The sequence below is a fragment of the Euphorbia lathyris genome, chromosome 1 (assembly GCF_963576675.1).
Source record: "Euphorbia lathyris chromosome 1, ddEupLath1.1, whole genome shotgun sequence".
Lineage (NCBI taxonomy): Eukaryota > Viridiplantae > Streptophyta > Magnoliopsida > Malpighiales > Euphorbiaceae > Euphorbia > Euphorbia lathyris.
Genome location: NC_088910.1, coordinates 46,681,033 through 46,706,510, shown reverse-complemented (window position 1 = coordinate 46,706,510; position 25,478 = coordinate 46,681,033). Strand labels below are relative to the sequence as shown.

Below are 25,478 nucleotides of genomic sequence, written 5' to 3'. Positions count from 1 at the left end.
CAAAAAGATCCGGAATTGGTCCACATGCAGGAGATTTCTGACGGAATGGGCATACACGCAAGGCGTACACCACCATACGCGGGGCGTATTATGGGATTTCTGCAAAAAATTATGTTCCTCCATGCTTGCACCTTGTGGGATTAGAATCTTGCCCCTAGCTTGATCTATAAATAAGAGTGTCTAAAACCCCCTAGACACTTAGACCTTAGACCATACACCTTACATCTTATAATTCTTGCTATTTGTAGTTTAGATTTTGTTTTTAGGCTTTGTATAGCCAAACTCTTCCATCTTGAGAGCTTGTTCATCGATTCCGGCATTCCTTCAAAGTCCCGCTCCACTTCCGTGCACCAAGCTCGAAAGCTCCACCATCCAAGTCCTAAGAGACGGCTTTTGAGTCCGGTTAGCTAGTTCTGAGGGTGGATTCTTCCCTTTTTACTTACTAATTAGCTTGAACTCATCCTATGTACTAGGCTTGGTTGTAATTCATATTTACATTCTCCATATTTATAATTTATGATTCATAATCTTCTTTTCTATATATGTGTTGATGTTTGTTACTTGTTTTGATATTCATAATTGATTGTTGTGTAGGAGAACGCGACTTCCGATGCCATTCGGGCTATTTTTAGGGATTCATATAGGTGTTGCCTTACCGGAAGTGACAAACCGGAAACCGTAGGAATTGACAAGCCACGGAACTTACTGGCCCTAATTTCTGGTCCCAAGCATTAGACACGCCTTGATTAGGAACCACGTAGTCTAAGTACTTCACGGGTCGGTTACTCTACTAGTAGTCGTCTTTGCAAGAGCAAACCATCAACCGTATAAACATTAGAAGTCATTATTTATCATAATTATAACTTATCGCATTCATATCACTTCATAGAGTTTCGTTATATAAATTTGCCTCACACGTAGTTAGGAGTAGTTTGTAGTTGGCCCCCATATCAACCTCAAAGTATTCACAACTTAAATAACGTATAAAACCGAGTCGTTTAATACTTGCAGTTATAAATCCCATGGATTCGATACCCGGTCTTAACCGGATTATTACTTGATACGACGGGGTACACTTGCCCCTAAGTAGTGACGTCTAGTAGATACAAAGCACTTAGAAAGACCACATCCATAGTCATAGCGCAATCATCGTAATATACATTTCGTCGTTAAAAAGAACACTACTAGAAGGCTCACATCACCAGCACGCACCTTTTCATTCTCAATCCCAAAAACAGCCTTACCTTTATCTTTCTTCCGTTTCCGGGTAACGGGTCCTTGCATTTGCTGCTCGCTTTGTTCCTTCTCCACAGCAGTCACCTCCGCATTTTCTTCGGCCTCACCCCCTACAACAGGCATCCCTTGCGGTATGTCGCCAGTAACATCATTGTCAGCATGCACGGCCAACACGCCCCCATACTCTGCACCACTTGGTTCGCATCTTCAAGCGAAGAGAACGAGGCTAAGGATCCGGATGGAACAGCGAAGGCTTCCTCCGCAGTCTCGAGGCCAACACCAAACTCGTTCGGATCAAAATCCATGCTAACACGAGGATTACCTGGACCTGCATCGATAACATCATGGTAAATACATAGTTCAAAGTAGAAAAGCACGTTAGAACTACGGAATGAAACTTACAACCCGGACCCCTCACCTACAATGGCAACGTTTACGGTTATCGCCTCCAACTCCACTAGCTCTCCGTCCGAAAAATTATACCCGCATTTCTATTTTTCGAAATCCGCTTGCGACCAGCCAGCTAGCTGGGCCATTCGCCATTGTTTCCAGATATAATATCCAGCGGCCAGAAAATGTCCCACGAGCTCATCGACATCTTTCTTACTTTCTTCGTCCGTCGGCAACCCCTTTAAGTACTTTATAAGATGCTCCTCCGATGGCAACATTTGTCGCATTTTTAGCCACCTGCCCGAATCCATGGGATCCTCATTCCATGTCACGCGGAACGGGAAGTCGCCATCTAGTTTCCGCACTAAAAAGTACCGATGCCTAAACTCGGGGATCTTATCCTTTAAGCCACCGAGTACCTTGAACTTCTGATGAGAGAAGGTCACGTGTTGAGAGCGGGGTCCTTTATTCGGCCGAAAGAACTCGGTATCCGGCCGACCGACACAAAGAATAAAACGCCACCATCATCCTCCACCCGTTCAGATGAATTTGGCCAGGACACAAGTCATACTCTTTTAATACCTCAACAAAGAAGGGAAGCAGAGGTAGCCGCATCCCCGACTCCAACTGCTCCTCATAGACAACCAGCTCGTTTGCCCCGCCCACGTGATGAGCGTGATCATCTTCCTCCAGCGCCACCAACTCATAAGGCTGCCCTAATCGATACACGACAGAAATAGCGGCCAAGTCTGCGGACACAATAATACTATAAGCATCGTCCATCGCAAAGGATTCCGGCCTCTTCGGACGGTGCCTCCCCTCAAAGCGTTTACCGTCCACACTCGTCACACCTGGCGACTTTGTCCATACCTTTTCCCGCATTTGTTCGTAGATCGAAGTCAAAGGTCGCTCTTCGATAATCACTCCCTCTGGTACAACCACAACTACTTCAAGGACACCAGCAGCAGGTGTAGACACTGAGTCGGAGGACCTGTGACGAAAACCTGAAAACAAGACGGTTGAAGCGATTGATTCCGAAAGTTTTGAAAAACAAAAAAAAATATAAAGAATAATAAGCGTATAATAAGGAAAGAAAATTACGGCGGGTCGCTGTTGCCGGTAAGGTGGCTCGCGTATGCTTAGCGGCATGGCACGGGTGCTTAGCGGCATCCGGCGCGCGGTCGACAATGGTCGAACGCCCGCTCGACGGCACAGGACGTGCGCTCGGCGTCCGTCGGACGCACGCGTCCAACCACGAGTGGCACGTTCTCGACGTCCGAGCAACACCCGAGTCTGAGAGCGCGGGGCACGCTCTCGTTGGCCACTGAGCGTGCGCGCTCGACAGCGCGGGGCGCGCATTCGGCGGCCGCAACGTGTGAGCGTCCGACGGCGCGGAACGCCCGCTCAGCGGCCGCGGGGCGCGCGCGCCCGATAGCGCGAGGCACGCCTCGGGGGTCGTCGGGCGGGCGCCCAACCGCGTCGGGCAAACGTCCAACGAGCGTTGGGCGGGCCGCCCAACAAGCCTTGGGCGGCCGCCCAACGACTTTGGACGACGCCCAATTTTACTTGGGCGTCGCCCAAAGTTCCGGGATCCGTTTCCCTATATAAGGGCACAGATCCCAATGCAAAAGGAGAGGGATTTTCTTAGAGCCTTTCTCACTCTAAACATTTTTAGAGAGAGAGAGAATTTTTTTGAGAAAAATATTTTTTTTCTCAAAAATTCCAAATTTCCTAAAGTTCAATTTTTACTAAAAAAATATAAAAAAAACGGAAGATCGTGGTTCGTGGAATCAATCGGCTTCGACTGTCAGATACCGAATTTAAGGTATTATCCGAGGACTAGACTCTCTTTATTTTATTTTATTTATCTTCTTCTTCTATTTATTTTTATGTTATAGTTTTTATTTATTTAGTTATTCATTTATTTTGTCACGTTTTATTTAATTAGCGTATTTATTTAATTTTCGTTTCGTGTTGAATAAAATTCGGTTTTGTGTTAAAATAAAAAACCTCGTTTTGATATCCCAATACGAACCGTGATCCGATAAAAAGGTAGTTCGGGTATCGAAAACGTTGTAATTATAAGTTTTTAATTTAAAAAGAAATTTTCAAATAATGTTTTAAAATAAAAACATCGTTTTAGGAACTTCCGTTTTCGACTATGATCCATTTTTGGTAGTTCGGAAATCCAAAACGATTGAATCAGATTTAATTTAAAGCTTTTGAATAAATCTGGAAAATATTGGAGTGCTGCTGTAATTTGCCATTTCTATCAGTAAATGCTGTTTACCGACGGAGTTTCCGTCGGTAAATCTGCTGGAATGTAAAAAATGCTGTTTTGGTCCCTGTTTCTTAACTTTTAAGCTTTTGGTCCTTTATATATATATGTATAGTTATGTAATATATACTTTTAAGTTATTTTTAAATACTTTGTACATATATTTATGTAATGTGTCTATATATTATTTTCAATTAATTAGACTTAATAAAGTATATACATATATATATAAATTTTTCTTCTCATTTCATTTAAGTTATATTGGGTCTTATTTTAAAATATTATTTATTTGGGTTTTTGAGGTAATTAATTAGTAGACATTTAGAGGATAATTAGGAGTCATTTTAATGTTTAATGTATATTTGGGAAAGTCATTTTCTATATATTACAATAGTCATTTTGGGATATAGAGTTTATTTTCTTATTAACAATGAGTTTCGTTTATTATTTTACATGTTTTTTTAATAAGGTAAAAATATATTTAGTATCTTTCATTTTCATTATTATTTATATATTTAGCTATTGAGTAGCATCCTTTATTTGGTTTTCTAAAGTTATATGTATATCATTATTTTTAAATGAATGTATATATATATGCTTATATTATTTTCTTTATTTTTTGGGCCATTTAGGGGTCCATGTGTCAAATGGGCTTTATTTGAGAGTGAATTTTGGTTTAAATATGTTTATTATTGTAATTATAATAAGTAGAGAATCCATTAAGGAAAAATGGGGAAAATAAATCACAAAAAGAGTTTTCAATTTAATTATTTAAACTAAAGGTTTTTTTTAGAGATTCGTAATGTAAATAAATAGTGTTTTCTTGACATTTCAAATCGTTTCTTAAAACATCACGCTTTAAAACCTTAGTCCGTTCCAAACGATGGATTAAGCGAGCCTTGTAATTAAAATCGTTTTCATTGTAAATAATAGAGTTTTGAATCGTTTACTTAAATGATTTGTACAAAACAAAATTGACTTGTATGTTTAACCACGTTTTCTTATCAAAGGTTTTTTTTATCTCAATGTTTTCAAACACTCGAGTCGTTCCAACGGCGATTCGGGTAAACTTCATCAAACGGGGTTTTAAAACGCACATAAATCGTTCCAACGGCGATTAAGGTGCGAACCATGTAAATAAACTCGTTTTGGGGGAATAAGTTAGTGTAGAATAAACACACGACATGACTTTTAAATACGGTTGTAAATAAATCACTTCTTTCTCCCCCCTCTCTGTGTATGTATAACATAAATGGGTGATTCTTTACTAATATGGCTTTTCAATAATATATGCTCAAAACGGTTTCAAAAAAAAAAAGAAAAGGGTTTCAAATGAATTTTAAACTTAAAGAAGTATACGATTAGTCCGTTATCGCCTAACATGCTGAGTAGGAGGCCGGTGGTTCATAACCGGGCGATGTCGGGGTGCCTAGTAGCCTTTCTCCGGAAAGGAGCTAGCCTTTTCGGCTCGTACCTAAGTTTCCCGAACCCACACCGGTCTCCCGCAAGGGATCGGTGTTCATTTTCCCATTCGTGGGTGGCGACTCTTCCATATCTCCGAGCTCCGATCCTGCCGAGCAGCTTGATTCCACGATTGGTTGCTTTCGGCGCCAATCACCGCTTACGTCGCCATGAGGTTGTCCACCCCCCGGTCCGCCCGGGAGATTAGGCCGCGGCACCTCGTCTAACAGCAGGCCCTCCGGGCGGGCGCTCAACGCTGGGCGACACGCATACAACGACGGTTTTCCTTTTCTTTCCAGCGGCAGCACCGCCCTCCTCCGCCGTCCCTACTCGCCTTTTTCGCTTTACAGATCGTTTTCGGGAAATGTCACGGAGTGTAAAGTCGCCCGGTGTCACTGGCGGCAGTCGCTTTAGGGCTCCCCGCGAAGAACCCTCTGACATACTCCCCCTCCCCAGAAAGAAAACAAACTAGACAAAAGAACTAAAAACAGGAGAGATAAGCGTTTCGACTGACCTCGAAAAGGTTACGACAAGCGTCGTGGAGAATCTTCAAAAGAACGCCGTCAAATCAGTATACCCGGTGCCCAGCAAGCGCGAGCAAATGACGGAGCACCAACGAAACGGTCGACAAAAAACAGCGGCTCCAAAGGAAAAACGAAACGGCCAAATCGTAATGGGAGGAGAATTTGACGAAATAAGACAGAAATAGAGCCCCCCCTGCATTTTATACCTAACCAAAAGTGGAGGCGCCGGCAAGGCACGACATTCAAAGTATTTTTTACGGCGCGTGCAGGAGCATTTAATGAAGGGGCAATAAATTGCGCACTAAAACCCACAAGCGCATGCATCAATCTGAAAGGTCTATATGAGGAAATCGAGCACCTTTCACCCAGCTGTCAACCACTCGTTAAGAAGAGAATAATCCTATTAAATCCGCGTCTCCTCGCATATAATACTCGGCTAACCTCACCGGGGGGTGGGGACTACTTGATTTGGAATATCACTTAGGCCCAAGAGGCCCAACAATGCCCGACCAGCAAATGGGACAGGACAACAGGAGGCCCACAGGCCCAAATCAATCCGCTATAAATATACCAATGAAGGAAGAAGAAGAAATCGGGTAACTAATTTCCTACCTCACTCACATTTGATTACCATACTCTCTTGAACCACTAACTGTCTTAATCTTCGGAGTGTCTGTAGGGATCGTTCCCCTCGCAGAGCCGATTCCCAAAAAAGCCAGACCTTCCCGACGAAGATCCAGATCACTATTCCGCATTCCCAAATCAGATAATAATATGTATATATATGAAAAAATAAAATAAAATTTGAGCAAAGTTCAATTTATAGAAAAAAAACAAAATTGGCGAGTTCAATTTAGCAAGTAGTTTTTATGCAGGCACGTAAAATTGGCCTCATCGGACTTTACTTTACTTTAAAAAAATTAGTACTCTATACATAAATTCTATACATAAATTTAATGGTATTTTTACAAGAATTAATGAGTGCTCAAACCCATCAAGATCCCTTTAGATCCATCCTCGTACAAGGAGTTTGGAGTAAAAATTCTTACCTGGAGAGAATGCAAGCTTTCATATACTTTGTTTTTACCGGCTCATTTGGCTATTTTTGAGTCTGTTCTTTTGCAGAATGTATTAAAAAGTTCCGTTTATTATGGAACCGTTTGAACTAAAAACTTGAACTGATAGTTAAGCCAATCATAGACCTCGATGAGGGTTTACAGTGGAATTTACAGATCACCTACCAATGAGGGATAAATTTTGACGAAGTGGGGAATTGAATCTCAAACTTGTCAAGCAGAGGTTCAACGCCTTACCACTCGGACCAACCCTCATTGGCATATGTTTTATATATTGTTTACCGGAAATGCAATGATCTTATATTATTCTTCAAACTCAAATATAGAGTTTTTTAGTTTTTTTATGGTGAACAATTAATCTGTAGTTCTCTATTAATAACATGATAAATTTCAGAACAAATTCATAAATAATTATTAAATATATTGAGTTTAACAATTTCTCAAGAACAAAACTAAAATAAAATAAAATAAAATATAAATTATAATGATTCTAAATAGAAACAAACAAATGGCTACAACAACAAGGACGAAACCCCTAAATCAAATTATGTATAATAAACCAAGCAAATAAATTTATTTTATTTTATTTTATGAATGGAACAATGATAAATTAATACTTGAAAAAGAAAAAGAAAAAAAGAAATGATCAAGTGAGAATGGAATTGAACTGATCGCACCTGGCTCTGATTTCTCCCTGCTCACCAGTTTTAACATGATAAGAACCAAGCTTCTCCATAACAGCTGAAAAATCTTGAAAGAACAGTGTCTGATTTGCTGCATAATTCATCACAAATGGCTTAGTCCTTGGATCCTTAACAAGGCCATGATCTGTTTTCAAAACCCCCAATCCTCTTGGCAAATTCTGATAATACATATTATCAAACTTCCCCGGGGTTAGAACATCATTGAACGCCGACATCGCCGCATCCTTGCTGTAGTTCTTGCAAAGAGTCTTCAAAGCATCTGCGAATTTAGGGTTATATTCTGGATCCGTCGGCACCTTTTCGCTGTAATGGTACAGCCGATCTGCGAATTCCCTACAATGCGCGAACCCTATGGTGTGAGCTCCCAGCAAAGCAACCATTTCTTTCGTGTCGAACCCTCTAGTTTTGAAATACTCGATCGACTGATCCATCGTAAAATTCACCGACGGGAGATTTCCTTCCACGCGTGCTGCCTCCGATATAAGCCCGTCTTTCCGGCCGAGAAGGACGGGAAAGAACGGGCCACCTACCATCACGATGAGGTCACGGGTGAGCTGAGCGAGAATGTCCGCGCACGAGACCACTTTAGGGCATTGAAGCTCCAGGGAGGTTTTAGCCTTGAGTATTACGTCGAAGGCATCACCGGGGAGATTGGCATTGCTATGATGATCGCGCTCCGCCTTATTGAAGGAATTGGATGAGATGAGAACGGAGGCGTCGCAGCCCTCCACCATGCAATCGTGGAAAAAGACGCGGAGGGTTGCAGCTGCGGTGGTAGGTTGAGCTGATTGTTTAGAGGTGACAACGTCGCGAACAATCTCGGCGAAGTCGGGGCATGTGGTTTTGTAGTAATCGAGTTTGAGTTTGGGCTTCTCGGATTTACGAGAGAATGCGGGAATGGAGAGAAAGGTAATTAGGAGAATTAAAGGAAAAGCGAAAGAAGCCATTTTCATTTTCATTTTCATTTGAGAGAATGAGAAGAGAAGAGAAGAGAAGGAAGGAAGAAAGAAAGGTAATGAAGAAGATGATAGACCTTTTTCTTCCTTCCTTAACTTAATTTCTCAATAAGTTTTTTTAGGATTTAAGATGTATGAAAGAGAGAAGAAATAGATGGAGAAGTGGTCTGGATTGGAGATTTTTTAGGGAGCCATTTTTTGTTAATAAATCTCTCCTTCTTCCACTCTTAACCATTCAATCATTCCTTTTTTGTTATGTATACTAGGTCATTATATTTTTGCTTATATATTAATTATAATTAATTAATTTTTAATTGTAATAACTATAGAAATGTTAGTTAATTAAGGGTAAATATGAATTACTTTTATATTGACTAGTTAGAAGGATAAACAATTCATTGGCTTGAGTAAGACTAAAATGCAAATCAAATTGAAATCATTGTCATAGCATCCAATTGATATTACTTAATGTGATTAACTTTAAATGACTAAGAATATGATATTTCAATTTGATACATTATTCCTTTGATAACGTATAATCAATACGTTTTAAAAGTTGGCTGTAAAGTTAAAACTCGGCTAAAATAGTTGTTTGGGTATCATATGTTTAAATCTCAAGGTGACAGGTCTATATTCTTGTAGTTCTTGCATAGCGGTGGGCTTCTTATAAGCTCCGAAAGTTCAGTCATTAAAGTATGTAAAAATGTTTATGACTTTAAGGGAGAATTACATAATGTTTTAATAGTGTCCTCTAGATACTTATAGGTTTAAGAGATCTTAAAAAATGACAATAATATCCCCTTTTCTGGAGGGCCCGTCTCCTTTGTTTGTTAGGTTTTCTTAAAGTTCAATTCCTTGGTTGACTTTAGTGTTCAAATTTTGAGCCCGCGTGTGCATATTAGGCTTTATCCATAACAGAATTCCCCCCAATTTCTCAAGGCATTGGATGCGAACGTTTGATATTCCCGATGTTTGTGTTCCTTAGTCTTTTAGCATAAATATGAATAGTATTAGAGTATAAAAAAGACACTTAACTTCATTTTTCTTTCTTCTATGAGGTGTACTTGGCTGGATTTTCTCGGAGGTTATGTTTGCTATTTATTTGAGAGGTTGAAATCACCTGAAAATAAGATCGAAAAAGCTCCAACGATCTTCCATTTTTGTATTTTAAAATTGTCATACCAAAAACAAGGTTAGACTTTCTTCTACTTCACTTTTATATATTTTGTCACTATATGTCTTTTTTTTTTGGGAGATTTTGACATTTCTAAGATAGAGTTGTAATTAGTGTATTGCTAAGTTGAGTGAGGATGTCCTTTATTGAAACCTAAGAGGCGTCGACGTCATTATCTGGTCTTGAGGCAGAAGAAGCGAGGAGCTCATAGAGACATTATTTAATGTGAGAAACCACCCTATTTTTACCAATTCTAACTATACTCCATAATAATAATTATACCCAAATTGATAGCTGATTTCGTTTTATATCCGAGGGGAACACAAATGAGGTTTCGTTTGAAATACCAAAAAATTAGGAAAATAGGTTCGTCAGGAAAAATGTTTGACTACAAGCCCTCGATTTCCCAAGCTATAAAACCTATATGTTAATAATGCATATGCTATCCTCGTATTTTATAGTGTTTTCGAGTCCATTTTAGTTTATTATTAGATTTGGCGTTATTTTAGCTTTTATTCTAGTGGTTTTGATTAGATTTGCATCTTATTGCGTATTTCAAGTGATTTCAGGTGATTCTATGCCATTTTTAGAGAGTTTCACACAGTTTCAAGAAATTTCAAAAAGTATAAACTCGACGAGTAAAGACTTACTCGGCAAGTGGAGTTGTGGATTACAAATTGGAAATTTGCCACCGTTGAACTCGCATGTAGCTATTGTACTCGACGAGTAGCATGTATTACTCGACATGTATTTATCCAGTTGGGCTCATAAACTTCAAACTAAAGATGTTACTCGCTGAGTAACATCAGTACTTGGCGAGTAGCGCTGAATTTTCAGAATTTGAGAAACATTCTAACTCTTTGGAATTTCAGTCATATTCCACCTAGATGCTCGAATCTTTTGATAAAGACTGAGATAATCACTAAAGAAGGAGTCTAAGCTATTCCAAATTATTTAAGTTGTATTTACATCTGTCTATGAGATCTTTCAACTCCTATTAATAGATGTTTTTTTTTAGTTTGTTGTTGGTTAAGTAGTTTCTATATTATTTCGTGCACTTTTTTCTCTCGACTCTCTCTAGTTCGTTTTGTTATTTAGTATAAGTTCTCAGACCTTTGTTACTTTTTTTTAAGTTAGAAGTTTATAGTTCATTCATTAAGCTATAAACAAATATTTTCTTTAATATTAATTTCAGTCAATTTCAATGGACTTTCTGATTCATCTTTCTCTACTCGTCTTTTATTATAATCACGTTTTCTTATTTATTTTATTATTTTCTTTACACCCATCATGGACTAACTTCCCCATATTCAGGGTTATGGTGGAACCTAATCAAGTTACTGATTAACATTCATATGCACAAATTATAAGGATTGAACTATGAGATTTATTTACTAGTTGAATATTAGGCTGATATTTCGCTAGTTATAGTTAATATCTGACACTAGAATAATTAACGAAATCACATAGTTTAGACTCGTGTATATGCGGTTCAGTTTTTTAGGTTTTAGTTTTAGGACTTGAACTTTGAGGTATTTCACAAGACCTTAATGCTTTCCTTGTATCTTTATCTTTGACTAAACCAAAGCTACGATAACTATACGGGAAATAGATCAGTATTGACTTGATGAAATCTAGAATAATTACTTAAGAAATAATCACCGTCTCTAGATTTTAATAAATGAACTTAGATAGGATTGTTAGTAAGTTATATGTAAAACGAAGTTTAGGGGAAGCCTAATCTAGTGTTTTTATGATTCGAATTAAAACCTTTAGTTACTCGTTTTGCTTCTACAGCTTTAGATAACATATATTTTATACACAACCCATTAAATTTGCATGTCTTACATAATAGGAATTTCATTTGAAATAAGTAGTTATAGGTGCAATCCTCATGAAAATGATACTCTACTTACTCTTTATTACCTGGTACAATAAGGTGCACTTACCTTAGTTGCACGATACACTTTTTGAGAATCGGCATAAAACATCATTATTAAAGAAGATTTTCCTTCTAAAACACTCGCATGTAGGTTAGGAAATTCGTACACTGTAGTATCCTTTGACGGACATGATATTTATTTGTGAAAATAATGATGGTTTTATCGTAAACCAACAAAGAACAATCCCTTCACTAAGTATAATGTTAGGCATGAAATTGACTTAGTTTAACATAATAGTTATATGAGAATTTGGGTGTTTTTACATTATATTGCAAGATAAAAGGACTGATTAATGTCTTTTTGTAGATAAGCATTGATAAAAGCCAAACTCGCTGGAAACAGCTTGTTTCGCAACTGCCAAGGAGGAGTGGAGCCTTTCTATGGTCCAACGGTTAAACGCCGGATACTCGATGACGGACAGCGACAGATCAGAGGTGGCAGAGGCAGAGGCAGCAGGTGGAAAAGTGTTCAGATGGCATTTCCTAAAAGCAACAAGAGACAAGAAGTTTTGACCCTTGAGTGTTCAAGGGTCAAAAAGATCAATGATTATTTTTTAATCTGTTTTAGTTTTAGTAAAGTGTTGACTTATTTTTCTGTACTTTTCTTTTGTAATGGTACTTTCGGGTACCAGTTTTGGCCCTATCTTTCTCCTTTAAATAGATGTAGCAAAGGAAAGATATGGCATATAGATATATCATCGGATATTTTATTTTTAGAAGAGAGAAGTCACTCTTTAAGCTTTAGAATAGAGCTCCAATGGAGTTTCTGATTGTATCAAGAACTTCTGATTGCTCACTGCTCGATATGAGTGAGTAATCCATTTTGAATAGGCACGGCCAGTCCGGGCCGGTTATGTAAGTTCTATAACTCTTTCAATGAATGTTTAGTATTTTGCCAATGATGTGTTGATGAGGTTCTTTATTTCTATGCTTCGGCATATATGCATGTGATAGATGAATGTTAGGACACTACTTGCATCTTCACTGATATCTCTATCAATCTCACCACCTCGAAGCAGACATGTTAGATGGTTGTGTCAAAGGTTTTCTTAACGGAAATGCAGCTTTGATCTTAATGCAAAAAAGAAAGATCCTTTAGGACGCTATTGGTTCTAGTAAATCTTAGGAACTTAAGAACACACGAAAGTTGACTTAAGTGGGCATTAAAGCTGATACTTTGACTTCATTGGTAATGTCATAAATTCATTGGAGTGTTGTATGGTCTTGCACAACCTGTTCGGCAGTGCCTAGCCTGTTCTATCCTTTAAACTGTCTTCTATTTGTCATATCCTACATAACTTTAGCACACTTTTATCTTAACTGTCACACTCAAACAATCAATCTTACTAAGAAGATACCTTTACACACACACTCTGTTCAGCAACGATTTTCTCATATCATTTTGATCTCAATCCCTGTGGATACGATACTTGACTTATCACTTTATTACTTGTATCTAGTACACTTGCTAGAGTCATATCTGAGGACAACATATAACTTGTAGGAAATAATCCCAAAAGGTTTGAAACCTTACTTCCAAATAGGAAAATTTGTGTTTGATTGATAAATAAATTGTTCATCTTTACAAAGATTGGAGCTTAAATACCTCCCAAAACTAGCTAAGCAAAGACACAAAAGCCTTTAATAGGGTTACAAGCTTAAACTACAACATAGGGGTAAAATGAGAGGAAATAAACTAAGGGCAAAACAACAAATAAGCATAAATGGAAAAATAGTAAAAACATTGGAGCAAGATTGTGGCAGAACTATGGCATTGTTGTCTTCCTTGGCTACTAAATAGGGTCACACAACATATGGTTTATCCCACACGTTGTGTGGCTGTTTCTTCGGACGAGTTACGCGAGCCTTCGACCAATCTCCCAAGGTTGTCATTCATATGTCTCACACGATGTGTGGCTGATATGACACGTCATGTGAATTATACTGAAAGTTCCAGGAGCTCCAGCAAACCAAACACATGATGTGTGTCAGTCTGAAATGCCGTGTGGTTCCTCCCTTCATTAGCTTCCGCACACGACGTGTGGCTAAAGTGACATATCATGTGAGCTAGGGGTGCACGTGATCGGTTAACCAGTCCATTAAGGTTAATTCGGTCGGTTAACCATTTAATCGGGTTTTTAAAAACACTAACCATACACTAGTCCATTAATATCGGTTAACCAGTTATTTCGGTCAGTTAATCTTGTATTTCAGTTTCTAACCATTAGTAAATAAAAATAATAATAGAATTCTAATTTTTATTATGAGGGAGATGACAGGTCAATGGCAAGTTGAAGAGATTAACTCCGGAGAGGGAGATGTACGTGCATTATGATCCATCAGTTTTGATTCCGTTAAATTATTTAGTTCCTATATCAAATCTCCGTCTAAAAATGTGTTAAATAACAATTAAACGGAAAAAAGGTAAAAATGCTCCTAATAAAACTTATGGCTATAAAGTTTTAGAAAACAAGTAATAAAATTGTATCATTGTTTCTACATCCAGAAACATAAAAGAAAAAAAAGCCGCATAAACTGAAATTAGAGAGACAGTAACAAATTAACTGAGAGTTATTTACATATTTTCATGTCATTTTATTTTAATATTTCATAGGACTAAACCATTAAAAGTGAAAAAATTTATAGACCTTATAATTAAATAATTGATTGGTTTTCATCAAAATAAAATAATAATAATTGATTGGTTAATGAGTTATGAAAAACTATAGGGACTAAATAATTGTTTACCTATATAAATAAATTTATTTTTATATTTTTTAATATTTAATTGAGATTCGGTCGGTTTCGGTTAACCGCGGTTTTTGGAATAAAGAAACCGTAACCGTAACTGTAACCATTAACCATTATTTTTAAAATTAAAAACCGTACATTAGTCCATCGGTTTCGGTTGACATTATTTTTGGTTTGGTTTCGGTTTGATTTTTCGGTTTTCGGTTTTTCGGATTTTTGTGTGCACCCCTAGTGTGAACTCTACCGCATGTTTCGCTTGGTGTGTTCAAGGAGATACCCTCATCAAAAGATATACGTGCCAAAGTGCTAGTAGCCTTGAATGAAATAATTATTTATGAATGAAGTGTGTGCGTCGTTTGATTCCCCTACCCCCTTTCAGGGCCGGCTCTAGGTGGAGTTCCCCTAGGCCAGTGCCTAGGGTCTCACAATTTTGTGAGGCCCTAAATTGCAATACTGTGAAATATATTTATGGGCTTTTTTGTATATTTTTTTAATAAAAAACTATTTTCAACAAACAAAATTACATCACCCGTCTTATAGTTCTTTGGTTTTATTGGTAGAATTTTAACTTAATATTTTTTTCTTAAATTAATATCACCGCCGAATAAAAAATAAAGGGATAATAATCAAATTTAACCTTAATGTTTTTAAGGAAGTGCATGTTTAACTATAACGTATAAAATTGTATAAATTTAATACTAACGTTTTTAAGTAAGATCAATTTTAACCATACGTTACTAAAAATTTGAAAACCATAACGTATGAAATTGTGTAAATTTAATCTTAATATTTCTAAACAAGTTCAATTTTAGACTACGTTACCAAAAATTTGAAAACGCTAGTTTGATTGTTATTTAATTGTCATATTAGACATTCCAAACAAATTTGTCGATAAACTACAGCAGGTTCATATATTTACATTTTTGTTGGTTATTTATAAGTATATAAGCAACAGAACATTGTACACTGATAAAAAATTTTTATCATTAACATATTAAATATTTTAGTCATAATTTATGTTTAGAAGGTCCAGTGTGATAGTTAAATAACAATGAAACTAGTTTTTTCAAATTTTCAATTGTATATAGCTAAAATTGATATTGTTTGGAAACATTATGTTTAAATTTGGACTATTTTGTACTTTAGATCCAAATTTACACTTCACAAAAAACTTTAGAGTCAAATTTGGTCATTATCGCAAAAATAAAAGAAAGAGTCGCCTATCTTTTTTTACATTAACAGTCGTTTATCTTAATCTCATAAAAATTGAATAATTTCAGTGATAACAATTATTTAATTACAGATTTTACATTTACAAAAGTAAGAATAATAATAATTTTTTAGCATTAGGTTATTATTATTTGATTTGATTGTTATATCAAGACTAATACTGTATATGATTTGAATTGTACTTAATAACATACTCGTTTTGATATTTGGTATTTATTACTTAAAAAATAATATTAAATTTAGAATTGATTTTTTTTTTGTCTAAGGTCTCCAAAATACTGAAGACGACCCTGCCCTTTTGGCAGAAGTATTACATGGATTCAAGTTGTCTCCAAGTCAGTCAAGTATCACCAAATGGGTGGAGATTAGCGGTGGGTCTCTACAAATTATGTCAGAGAGCGGGGTATCACTTAATATGTGTTGCTTTCGATGCCTTTTTACCCCAGCCAAAACTCAAATTCCAGCCATGTCCATTTTGCTTCAAAGCAACGGATAAAGTACTTCTCCAGAATGAAATGAAAGATGGAGGAATCGATGCATAAGTTTTTTTGTATATGAAAAGAGTATTTGTTTCCATATCAATGCACAAGGAGGGATGGTTAAGGAAAGTCCTTATCCGCTAAGAAAAAGTGGTATTGAGCTGGATATCTCTGCAAACTTTCATGCAGTTAGAACACACAGATGATGTAATGATGAACTTTTTGAAAAAGGGGAATTGGGACTTTCAGGCCTGAAGGTTGGCTACTGTTAACGATATGAGTTACTGAATTCGGCTAAATGTTTGCAAGGGAAAAGGCTAGCCGAAGGCGATATAGTAGAGATCAAAACTACTCGCGCGATTGTTATTCATCATTTGAACGCAAATTTAGGTAAGAACCCTAAAATTGAGATGTTTCTTAATTTCATTTTGACGATGCTTTGAGGTTTTTTTTTTATCATAACCTTTTTGTATCTTTGTTTGTTGTTTGATCAAATAAGATTAATTTAAGGAAGCATTTCCAACACTTTTGCGATAGATCTTGACGAAACTGAATTTTCAATCGATGGACTGTGTCTGCCGATAGACCTTATCATATCCTTGGATCTTTTGGAATTTGACCCTTTTTACTAAACCAACCAAAGGGTGACTCCTTTTATAGGGGATAGCTCCTATAAGATCGAGGGATCAAAGGGACAGACTTTAGTTAGAAAAGAAGAGACAACACCGTCAAAAAGGGATCAAGTGATCTCTCGTTGCCCTTGCTCTCAAGCCCCCAAGAAGTTGTAGTCTCAGACATGCTCTGTGATAGTGCGATTAAAGACGCTGACACAAAAGATGTCAACTAGGGATGGAGAGGGGGTTGTCGTGAAAGCAATATTGTTCGTCCGCAATAATGTTTTGACTACGTTTTTCATTTCTCATTCTCTCCCTTCTCACCAACAATGTGTGGTAGCTTGATGGTTCCCATGTCAAGGAATTTTATGAAGAATTTGGAGATATAACAATGATTTTATGTAGCTGCCTCATCCTCAAGCTAATGGTATCAAAGAAATATGATTTTTTTTTAGAAACAATGGTTATGCAATTGGTACAAAATAATGAACAAAATATACATGTTTTATAATAATGTCTGAAATTGATCAAACTTGCCAACATTATGGGTAAAGTTGTTTTTAGCAGCCAACTTTAAAATGTAAAATTACATCATTTTAAATGTTAGGAGTAAAATTGCTCTCGACTAAACATTATAAATATCATACCTCATCCCATTTATAAACTTTTAAAAATATCATACCTCATCTCATTTATAAACTTTTAAACCACGTAAATTTTATATTTAAAAACCGGCGAAACCATAAAATTTATTTTTATATTTTTCTTCTAAAATATATAACTTTAATAAAAAAACGAATGCTACAAATTTTATTTTATTTTTGTAATAAAATATTAAAAAGTTAGCTGGAAATTGCAATTTTATTAACAAATAGAATGTTACAATTTGCAAGATTGAGGTGAGTAACCCAGTCCATCGTGCCATTTGACCGAGATTTGATTGGTTGGTATTTTCTTGTCTGGATTGTGATTGGATGCTTCCACGACTCCCAATCAAGAATGTTGATCAATTTATAAGTTTGGATTTATTTATTTCGATTTGTCTTCCCGGATTCACCTTGTAAAGCTCGGGCTTGTTCTTCGCTGTTATTTCTTCCACAAAATCAATTACAGAATTTGATTATCCTTTCACTGGAATCATTGAAACTGTAAACGAAGAATCATGTCAGCTCGGAAACTTAACTTATGGGTTCTGTTGCTGCTTCTGATCTTGTCTATCTTCTTTGACCCATCAGTATCTCAGATTGATTCTCGCTTGACAGCTAAGAAGAGACAAATGCGAGAGAGGGTTCGAAAAATGTAAGTGAATTTTGTTTTAACCTAATAAATAACCTGTACACTATCCGTCCAATTTTGATTAGCTTAAGAATTCGATATGCCGGTGGTAAGGAAAAGGATTTAGTTAATTTTGTACTGAATGGCTTGCTTTTTGTTGAAATTGATACTCATTTATGTTGATGATTTGAGTCATGAACTCGCACTTTGGTTGATATCTCTGGAAGTGAAGAACTTGATGCAGTTGTTTGTCTCTAATGAATTGCTTTTCAGTTTTCCTCAACATATTAATCTGTTTTCTGTGTAAGCTTGTCCCTATCAGCTGATAAGTTTCTCATTCGTTGCAGGTTCTACCATGCTTATGAGAACTACTTGACGTATGCATTTCCGGTCAGTTCATGTTTTTCATTGACTCTCTCTCTCTCTCTATATATATAATTTTGTGGACTTGAATTTAATATGTCAATTCGCAGCATGATGAGCTAAAGCCTCTTACAAAATCATTCACTGACTCGCTTAGTGAGCTTGGAAACCTCAAGGTATTTTGCTATATGTCAATTGGGAATATGCAATTTGTAATATTTGGTTGGGTGCAACTTACAAAAAAAAAAAAAACTTACAATTTGCATTCTTGTTTATAGCTTGAGCATCTACCACAAGACTATAATGGATCTGCTCTTACACTCATTGAATCACTGTCTAGGTATATTACCTTGAATGAGTAATTTGTTGATTATGAAGATATTAATATGTAGTATGTTATTTCTGTATCAATTTATTTACTCTTCTGTTCTAGTTCATTATTGATTGTATTCACTTTTTAGGGTTTTTGCATAATGATTCTGATACAAATTATGACCTCCTTGTTCTCTCACAGCCTTGTTATTTTAGGCAACTATACAGAATTTGAAAGGGCAGTTCTTTGGCTTTCTGAAAATCTAACATTTGATGTTGATGCCAGGGTGAATCTATTTGAGGTACAATTTTTTATTCTTCCGCTTAATAACTTTGATTTTTTTGTTGATTCTCTCGATTTAAAGTTTGTTTATGTGTTGGAAGCTCTAGCTTCTTTAATTTTAAACGGAACCCATTCTCACTGTACATTAGCTGACGTTTGAAGTATCCAATGCTCTTCTGTTTATGTTGTGCACTTTGTATTTTGTAGTGCAACATAAGAGTTCTTGGAGGACTTGTTTCTGCTCATCTTCTTGCAACTGACTTTTCAAACAGGTTGGTTCAAGGATCTTACAAGAATCAGCTGCTTGTTCTGGCTGAAGATTTAGGGAAGCGCTTCTTACCTGCATTCTCTTCACCCACTGGATTGCCATATGCCTGGATTAACTTAAAGGTACGTTCTTAAACATAGACTTAATTTAATGGATGTATCCCAGTTCTTAAAATTAGAAATTTATATTGAGTTCCAATTTTTATATTTTTGTATTGAAAAGATCATGCCAGCTTTAAGCATTTTGGCAAAAATGACACCAAGTCACTATACATCTAATAGACCAGTTTTAGCTCAATTAGTCCTGTAATTTCAGAATTCCACCTGCTTTAATTTCTCTGCTTCCATGGATTGTATGGATTGTTTGATATCTTTAACATCCATCTGCAAATCCAACTGGACATCCTAACGGTATTGAGTTCTAGTCTCCATTGCCGGTAGATCAGTTCTTCTCATTCACAATCCAGCAGGTCGGACCAAAGTTGAGAAAACTCAACAAAACAAATAAGATAAACAATAAACGGAGAGCTAACCAAACATATATTAAGAAGAAATGGAGAAGGCTTTATTGATAATAGACATAAAGGGCGGCCCGGTCGCATTACGCGTCCCCGCTGAGCGAGGGTCCGGGGAGGGGTCCCACCACAAGGGTGTATTGGGGGCAAGCCTTCCCTTGCCAATTTAATTGGCAAGAGGCCGCTCCTAAGACTCGAACCCGTGACCTCAGGTCACACGGCAACAACGTTTTACCGTTGCGCCAAGGCTCGCCCTCTTATTGATAATAGACATACTCGGAGAAAAACAGTAGCATGCAAGATAGGAGCACAACATTTCCAGGGAAGGTTCCCTCTCTCAAAGCTGCAAACTATGAGCCAAAAACAAAGATAACTATTTCCTTTCCCACTATACTGCACACACACACAAAACATAGCTGGCCTCCTATACCTTCTCCCGAGGAACTAACCAACTCTTCCAGATCATCCCCCCTTTTCCCTCAATACACTTGGACCTTCTACCATAAACAATTCCAAATGTCAGGCCCATCAGCCAATTGTGCTAAAACTGGTCTATTGTGCAAGTCACTATCATCTTACCTCAACCAAAACAACTAAAAGGAGTAACTAGAAGAGAAGTTGTACCTTGAGAAATTAGAAGTCATTATACCTCTTATGACATCCCATTTTTTGTGTGTGTGAACTCATAGACATACATGTAAAAGTAATTTTAATGCTATCTTTATCAATCGTTAGCATATAATTTATCTTCTTATGTAAAACATATGATCTTGCATATGGTATCATAGGCATTAGCAGAATCTAAATTGTTTCTTGTAGTGAGAAAGCCATGATAGGTGGATAGAATCTTAGTTCAAAATTCTTTTGTGCACTTTAAATATTTCGTTATGCAAGTTGAGTTGAATTTATAATTTGGCATGAATTGTATATTAATTCCAATCCCATTTACGTTTTAGTCTTAGGACGCATGAATCTATCCTGCTGATTTTGCTTGTAAGAGAGATATATGACTATGCAGCAATGCGAAATTCTGTGGACAGTATGGAGTCATGGAGAATGAGACAACTGAAACAAGCACCTCAGGATGTGGTGAAGAATCTTGGCTTTATAGGTTAAGACACTGTCATCATAAGTTATCCTTTCCTGAAATTAGTTAATTTTCTTTTTGGTCACTGATGCAGGTTCTCTGATTCTTGAAATGGGAGCTTTATCACGATTAACTGGTGACCCTAGATATGAGTCTGCAGCTTTACGTGCTATACGGAAGTTATGGAGCATGCGTAGTTCATTAAACTTGGTAGGAACAACATTGGATGTTGCAACTGGGGAATGGATTGAGCATTCATCTGGCATCGGTGCTGGTATATGTTTTCTGGTTTTTCACATCATCTGAGCTAGGTTCTGCATCATACAGTTAATAGGTCTCTCAAATATTATGTATTAAATTACTCGCAGCATTCTTGCTTGTGCTTGGTACTTAGTTGCTTCCAATCTGCATTGCAACGTTTTTTCTTTTCTACTTTGTCTGGATGACGCAACCTTATTGTTTGTGATCCTGGATTTTGTTCAGGGGTTGATTCATTCTATGAGTATTTATATAAGGCTCACATCCTTTTTGGAAAGGAGGATTTCTGGAGAATGTTTCATTCTGCTTACCTAGCTGTGCAGAAATATTTCAGACATGGTGCATGGTACTGCTCTAAGAATGATTATTATTAATATTTTGGTTAGGTTCTTTTCCCCTCATCTTTATTCTCCCGCCACTTAATTCATGCCTTCATTGAGAGAGAGAGAGAGAGAGAGAGAGAGAAAGCACCCAGGACAGTGGGGTCTGATGGCTGCTAATTTAGAAGACTGAAAAATCAGTGAATGATGTTAGGTGGATTACTCTAATTTAGGTACCATGAAGCTGATATTAGGACTGGAAAGGCAACTTATTGGCAACTGACAAGCCTTCAAGCATTCTGGCCAGGTCTACAGGCATGTAAATGCAGTCATTAACATAAGTGCATATATACTATTTTACTTTCTTCACGGAGCATGATCCCAATACTTGGTTTTGTAATCAGGTTCTTGTTGGGGATGTCGAAGCTGCTAATTCATCACATCGTGAATTCTTCAACGTGTGGCAGAAGTACGGGCTTCTACCAGAAAGGTATCATGCACTGGATAGTTCTATGTACTTGACTGCTCTTACCATTTGCTTTTTTTTATCATACTAGTGCTTTTGGCATCTATATAATCAGTTCCTCTCTTATTTAATGGTGAATGAGTTAACAATGGATACTATAATTCTTTAGGTACTTGCTGGAATATGAAACAGTACATCCTACGGAGAAGTATTATCCATTGCGCCCCGAATTGGCAGAGTCCACATTTTACTTGTACCAAGCAACTAGAGGTCTGGTTATCATCTTTGATAGTTATTTTATTGTCATCCATTACCTCCTATTTTTGCCTTTTCCTATGTGATGCACATCAGTTAACTGACTTATCTATCGATGTAATTATGCTTTCAAAAAGAGGGTAACAAGATGAAGTAAAATTTCAAGTTTTGCTCATTGTATTGTCCTCAATTTATTAGTGCCTATGATTGGACTCCAATTGACAAGTGGAATTGACCTTCTTGAGATTCTGCGAGAGCATATTACGAACCATTATCCTTGAACTACTTCAATCATAGTACAGGACTTACAATTGAATTTGCAGAACAATTGCCATTTTTCCAATTCTGAACTTGTAAACATATTTTGCACGTTTTAGATCCATGGTATCTACAAGTGGGCGAGTCAATGGTTAAGTCTCTAGATTTATACACCAAAGTGGAAGGAGGTTTTTCCAGCATTAAAGATGTGACAACAATGCAACGGGAAGATCATCAGCATAGTTTTTTTCTTGCTGAAACGTAAGTTCCCATCCCAGCATACAGTGCCTTATGTTTTCAAGGTGTGAATTTCTATCTTAGATGATCCTTTCCGTTCCTTTTTTAGGTGCAAGTACTTGTACCTTCTGTTTGATGATTCATTTTTGGCTGATCGAAACTATGTTTTCACTACCGAGGGTCATCCCCTGCCAGTACTAAGTTCTTGGCATGAAAGGCTTCCAGAAGCATACATTTCTTCCAACTCGTCTTATGTCAAGGTCTTCCTTAAACCTTTCTTCCTGTACTATTCATTGTCGATTAAACGTATCCTTATCATGCTTAAGCAATTATTAACAACTTCATCAAGACTTTATTGGTGAGTGGAAGTGGTTTGTTGTGCAGAATGAGAAGCATAGAAAACGAGCAAGTGCGATGTCTCTACAGGTGTGTCCAGCAATGAGTTTGATTCCAAGAGATGGTGACCAAAAGGCTGAGAGTGCTTGCCATGTTCTGGATGCACGTAACGACCACAGATGTTTCAGTGATGATGAATGTGGGGTTGATTCGAATAATTGTAGACCGCGATCCTGCAGCATGGCTGGCTACTGCGGGCTGTGGTTGTTGATGTGAGATGAGACATTATAGACAGACAGGCATTCTTTTGATGAGATACAGCTTTTGCTGAATAGAAAAACAAAGGAGAAGACAACAAAAGCTTTCCCAGGTCCTTCTTCCTAGAATGAAATAGCAAAGGAAGAAACAAGTGCAGTGCCAAAATTCTCAACAATTGTGGAGCTCTGGTGGTAATCAAATGTCACTCGCAAGTGTTTGATTGAATTTGGGATAGAATACAATTAATTATACAGATAAGAGCCATTTTTAAATTATTTGATGCATTGGGAAGAATATTTGTTATGTGAAGTTGCTTGATATCAGAGCTGATCTTGACATTTTATAGGTTTGTAATAAAAATGAATGAGTATTATAACTAGGTTTGTAATAAAATAGGTCAGAATTATTCAAATCAGCAAGTCCCTACAGGGTGAAAAGGTTTTGTATCCAAATTTCGTATCATCATTACTCGGAGTCTAATTGTATAAATTTAAGATTGTTGCTTTTTCAATTAAACATGAGAAAAAAATTTGTTGTCTGGTAAAATTTCAATTTGAATATTGAGAAACTATAATCATCAAGTCAATATAATTGAAATATTTTTAAGTGATATCGTATTGAATGGTGCCTTCTATGCTTATTTTTTTTTTGACAAATAAGTTTTATTTGTTTTTTTTACTATTAGATGAGCTTACTTTGTCAAAGTTTATCACCATCCAATGGTAGAAAAGATAAAGTAAGATTTGCTTCAAAAACAACGTACGCATAGCCTAATCCTGAATTTGATAAAATACAACAAACAACAACAACAAAGCCTTAGTCCCGAAATGATTCGGGGTCGGCTAACATGAACCATCATATAAAACCGTGAAAATCAAGTCGTGTCAGCGACACAGATTCGCTCCCTCCACTCCGTCCTATATCCACTACCATATTTTCCTCAATTCCCAGTAAACTCATATCACTCTCGATCACTCTACGTCTCACATGGCCAAACCACCTTAGTCGGTTCTCTCTCATTTTATTCTCAATAGATGTGACCCCTACTTTTGTCCTAATTATTTCATTACGCACCCGGTCCTTTCTCGTATGACCACACATCCATCTCAACATACGCATCTCCGCCACCGACATCTTATGGATGTGGCAGTGTTTCACTGCCCAACACTCCATACCATATAACAATGCTAGTCTAATTGCCGTCCGGTAGAATTTTCCCTTCAATCTATTAGGCATGCCGGGATCACAAAGGAAGCCCGTAGCACTCTTCCACTTCGACCAACCAGCTTTAATCCTATGGGCAACATCTCCATCTACTTCTCCATCCGTTTGGATAATAGATCCTAAATACCGGAAGCAATCCGAGGCCTGAACAACTCTCCCATCTTTGATAAAATAAATACTAATATAAATCCAATAAACATAGTCAATGAAATTGTAGAAAGTAAGTTGATTAGGAAATATTAACAATCATAGGATATAAACTGTCGAATTTTGCAGTGTTTATATTCAATTAGAAAAACAAAATCAAAGAACTTTCCGGAAAGTAATTGCAATAGAATGTACATTTGCTCTTTTCATTTTGTATTTTAATTTCAACACGAAAACAACTTCTTCCTTCTTGCCAATCATTATTGTCCCTTCACCATTTTATACCATCATCAGCGATAGTTTTGGATTTTTGTGGAAATAACGGATCTGGCTCCAATTTTTTCAAATTTAATTTTAGGGATAATGGTATGTAGATTTAGGTTAATGTATGGAATTATCTAAATTTACTCTAATAATTTTAAGCGATATCAATTTTAGGTTTATGCGATTGAAAATTTGAAAAAACTAGTTTGACTTTTATTTAATTGTTACATTGGATATTTCAAACAAGTTTGTTGATAAATTGAAACAGTTTCATATATTTTTTTTTTTTTTTGGTTTTTTAACTATATTAACAACACATCAAATATTTTATACAGTTTGACAAAAAAAATGTCATTAGCTTATAAATAACAAATTTAGTTTTTAGAATTTTAATAGAATTTTTTGTAAGTTTGTCTTTTTTTTTTTTAATGCAAAGGCGAAACTTTATTAAGAAATATTGGAACTGTTACACAGAAACGGAGGAGGATTCGAAAACCACACACCTATGCAGCTGTTATCTAATGCCTGTTTAGCTAAT

At 36.7% G+C, this 25,478-nt stretch overlaps 2 protein-coding genes across 2 annotated transcripts; one reads left to right on the top strand and one right to left on the bottom strand.

Annotated features, from left to right (window-relative positions):
- Positions 1 to 7,486: 7,486 nt before the first annotated feature.
- Positions 7,487 to 8,760, bottom strand: LOC136235644 (peroxidase 41-like). The gene has a single exon (XM_066025512.1). The coding sequence runs from the start codon at positions 8,632 to 8,634 to the stop codon at positions 7,612 to 7,614; it is 1,023 nt and encodes a 340-aa protein (XP_065881584.1). The 5' UTR covers positions 8,635 to 8,760; the 3' UTR covers positions 7,487 to 7,611.
- Positions 8,761 to 17,783: 9,023 nt separating this feature from the next.
- On the top strand, positions 17,784 to 23,842 carry LOC136231092 (alpha-mannosidase I MNS5). Its single transcript, XM_066020359.1, has 15 exons — positions 17,784 to 18,114; positions 18,438 to 18,480; positions 18,564 to 18,629; positions 18,732 to 18,793; positions 18,968 to 19,067; positions 19,256 to 19,438; positions 20,871 to 20,919; positions 21,012 to 21,191; positions 21,401 to 21,521; positions 21,729 to 21,810; positions 21,900 to 21,985; positions 22,131 to 22,231; positions 22,594 to 22,735; positions 22,821 to 22,971; positions 23,096 to 23,842. Exons 1-15 carry the CDS (start codon positions 17,978 to 17,980, stop codon positions 23,321 to 23,323), a joined length of 1,731 nt encoding a protein of 576 aa, XP_065876431.1. The 5' UTR covers positions 17,784 to 17,977; the 3' UTR covers positions 23,324 to 23,842.
- The last annotated feature ends 1,636 nt before the right edge of the window (positions 23,843 to 25,478 follow it).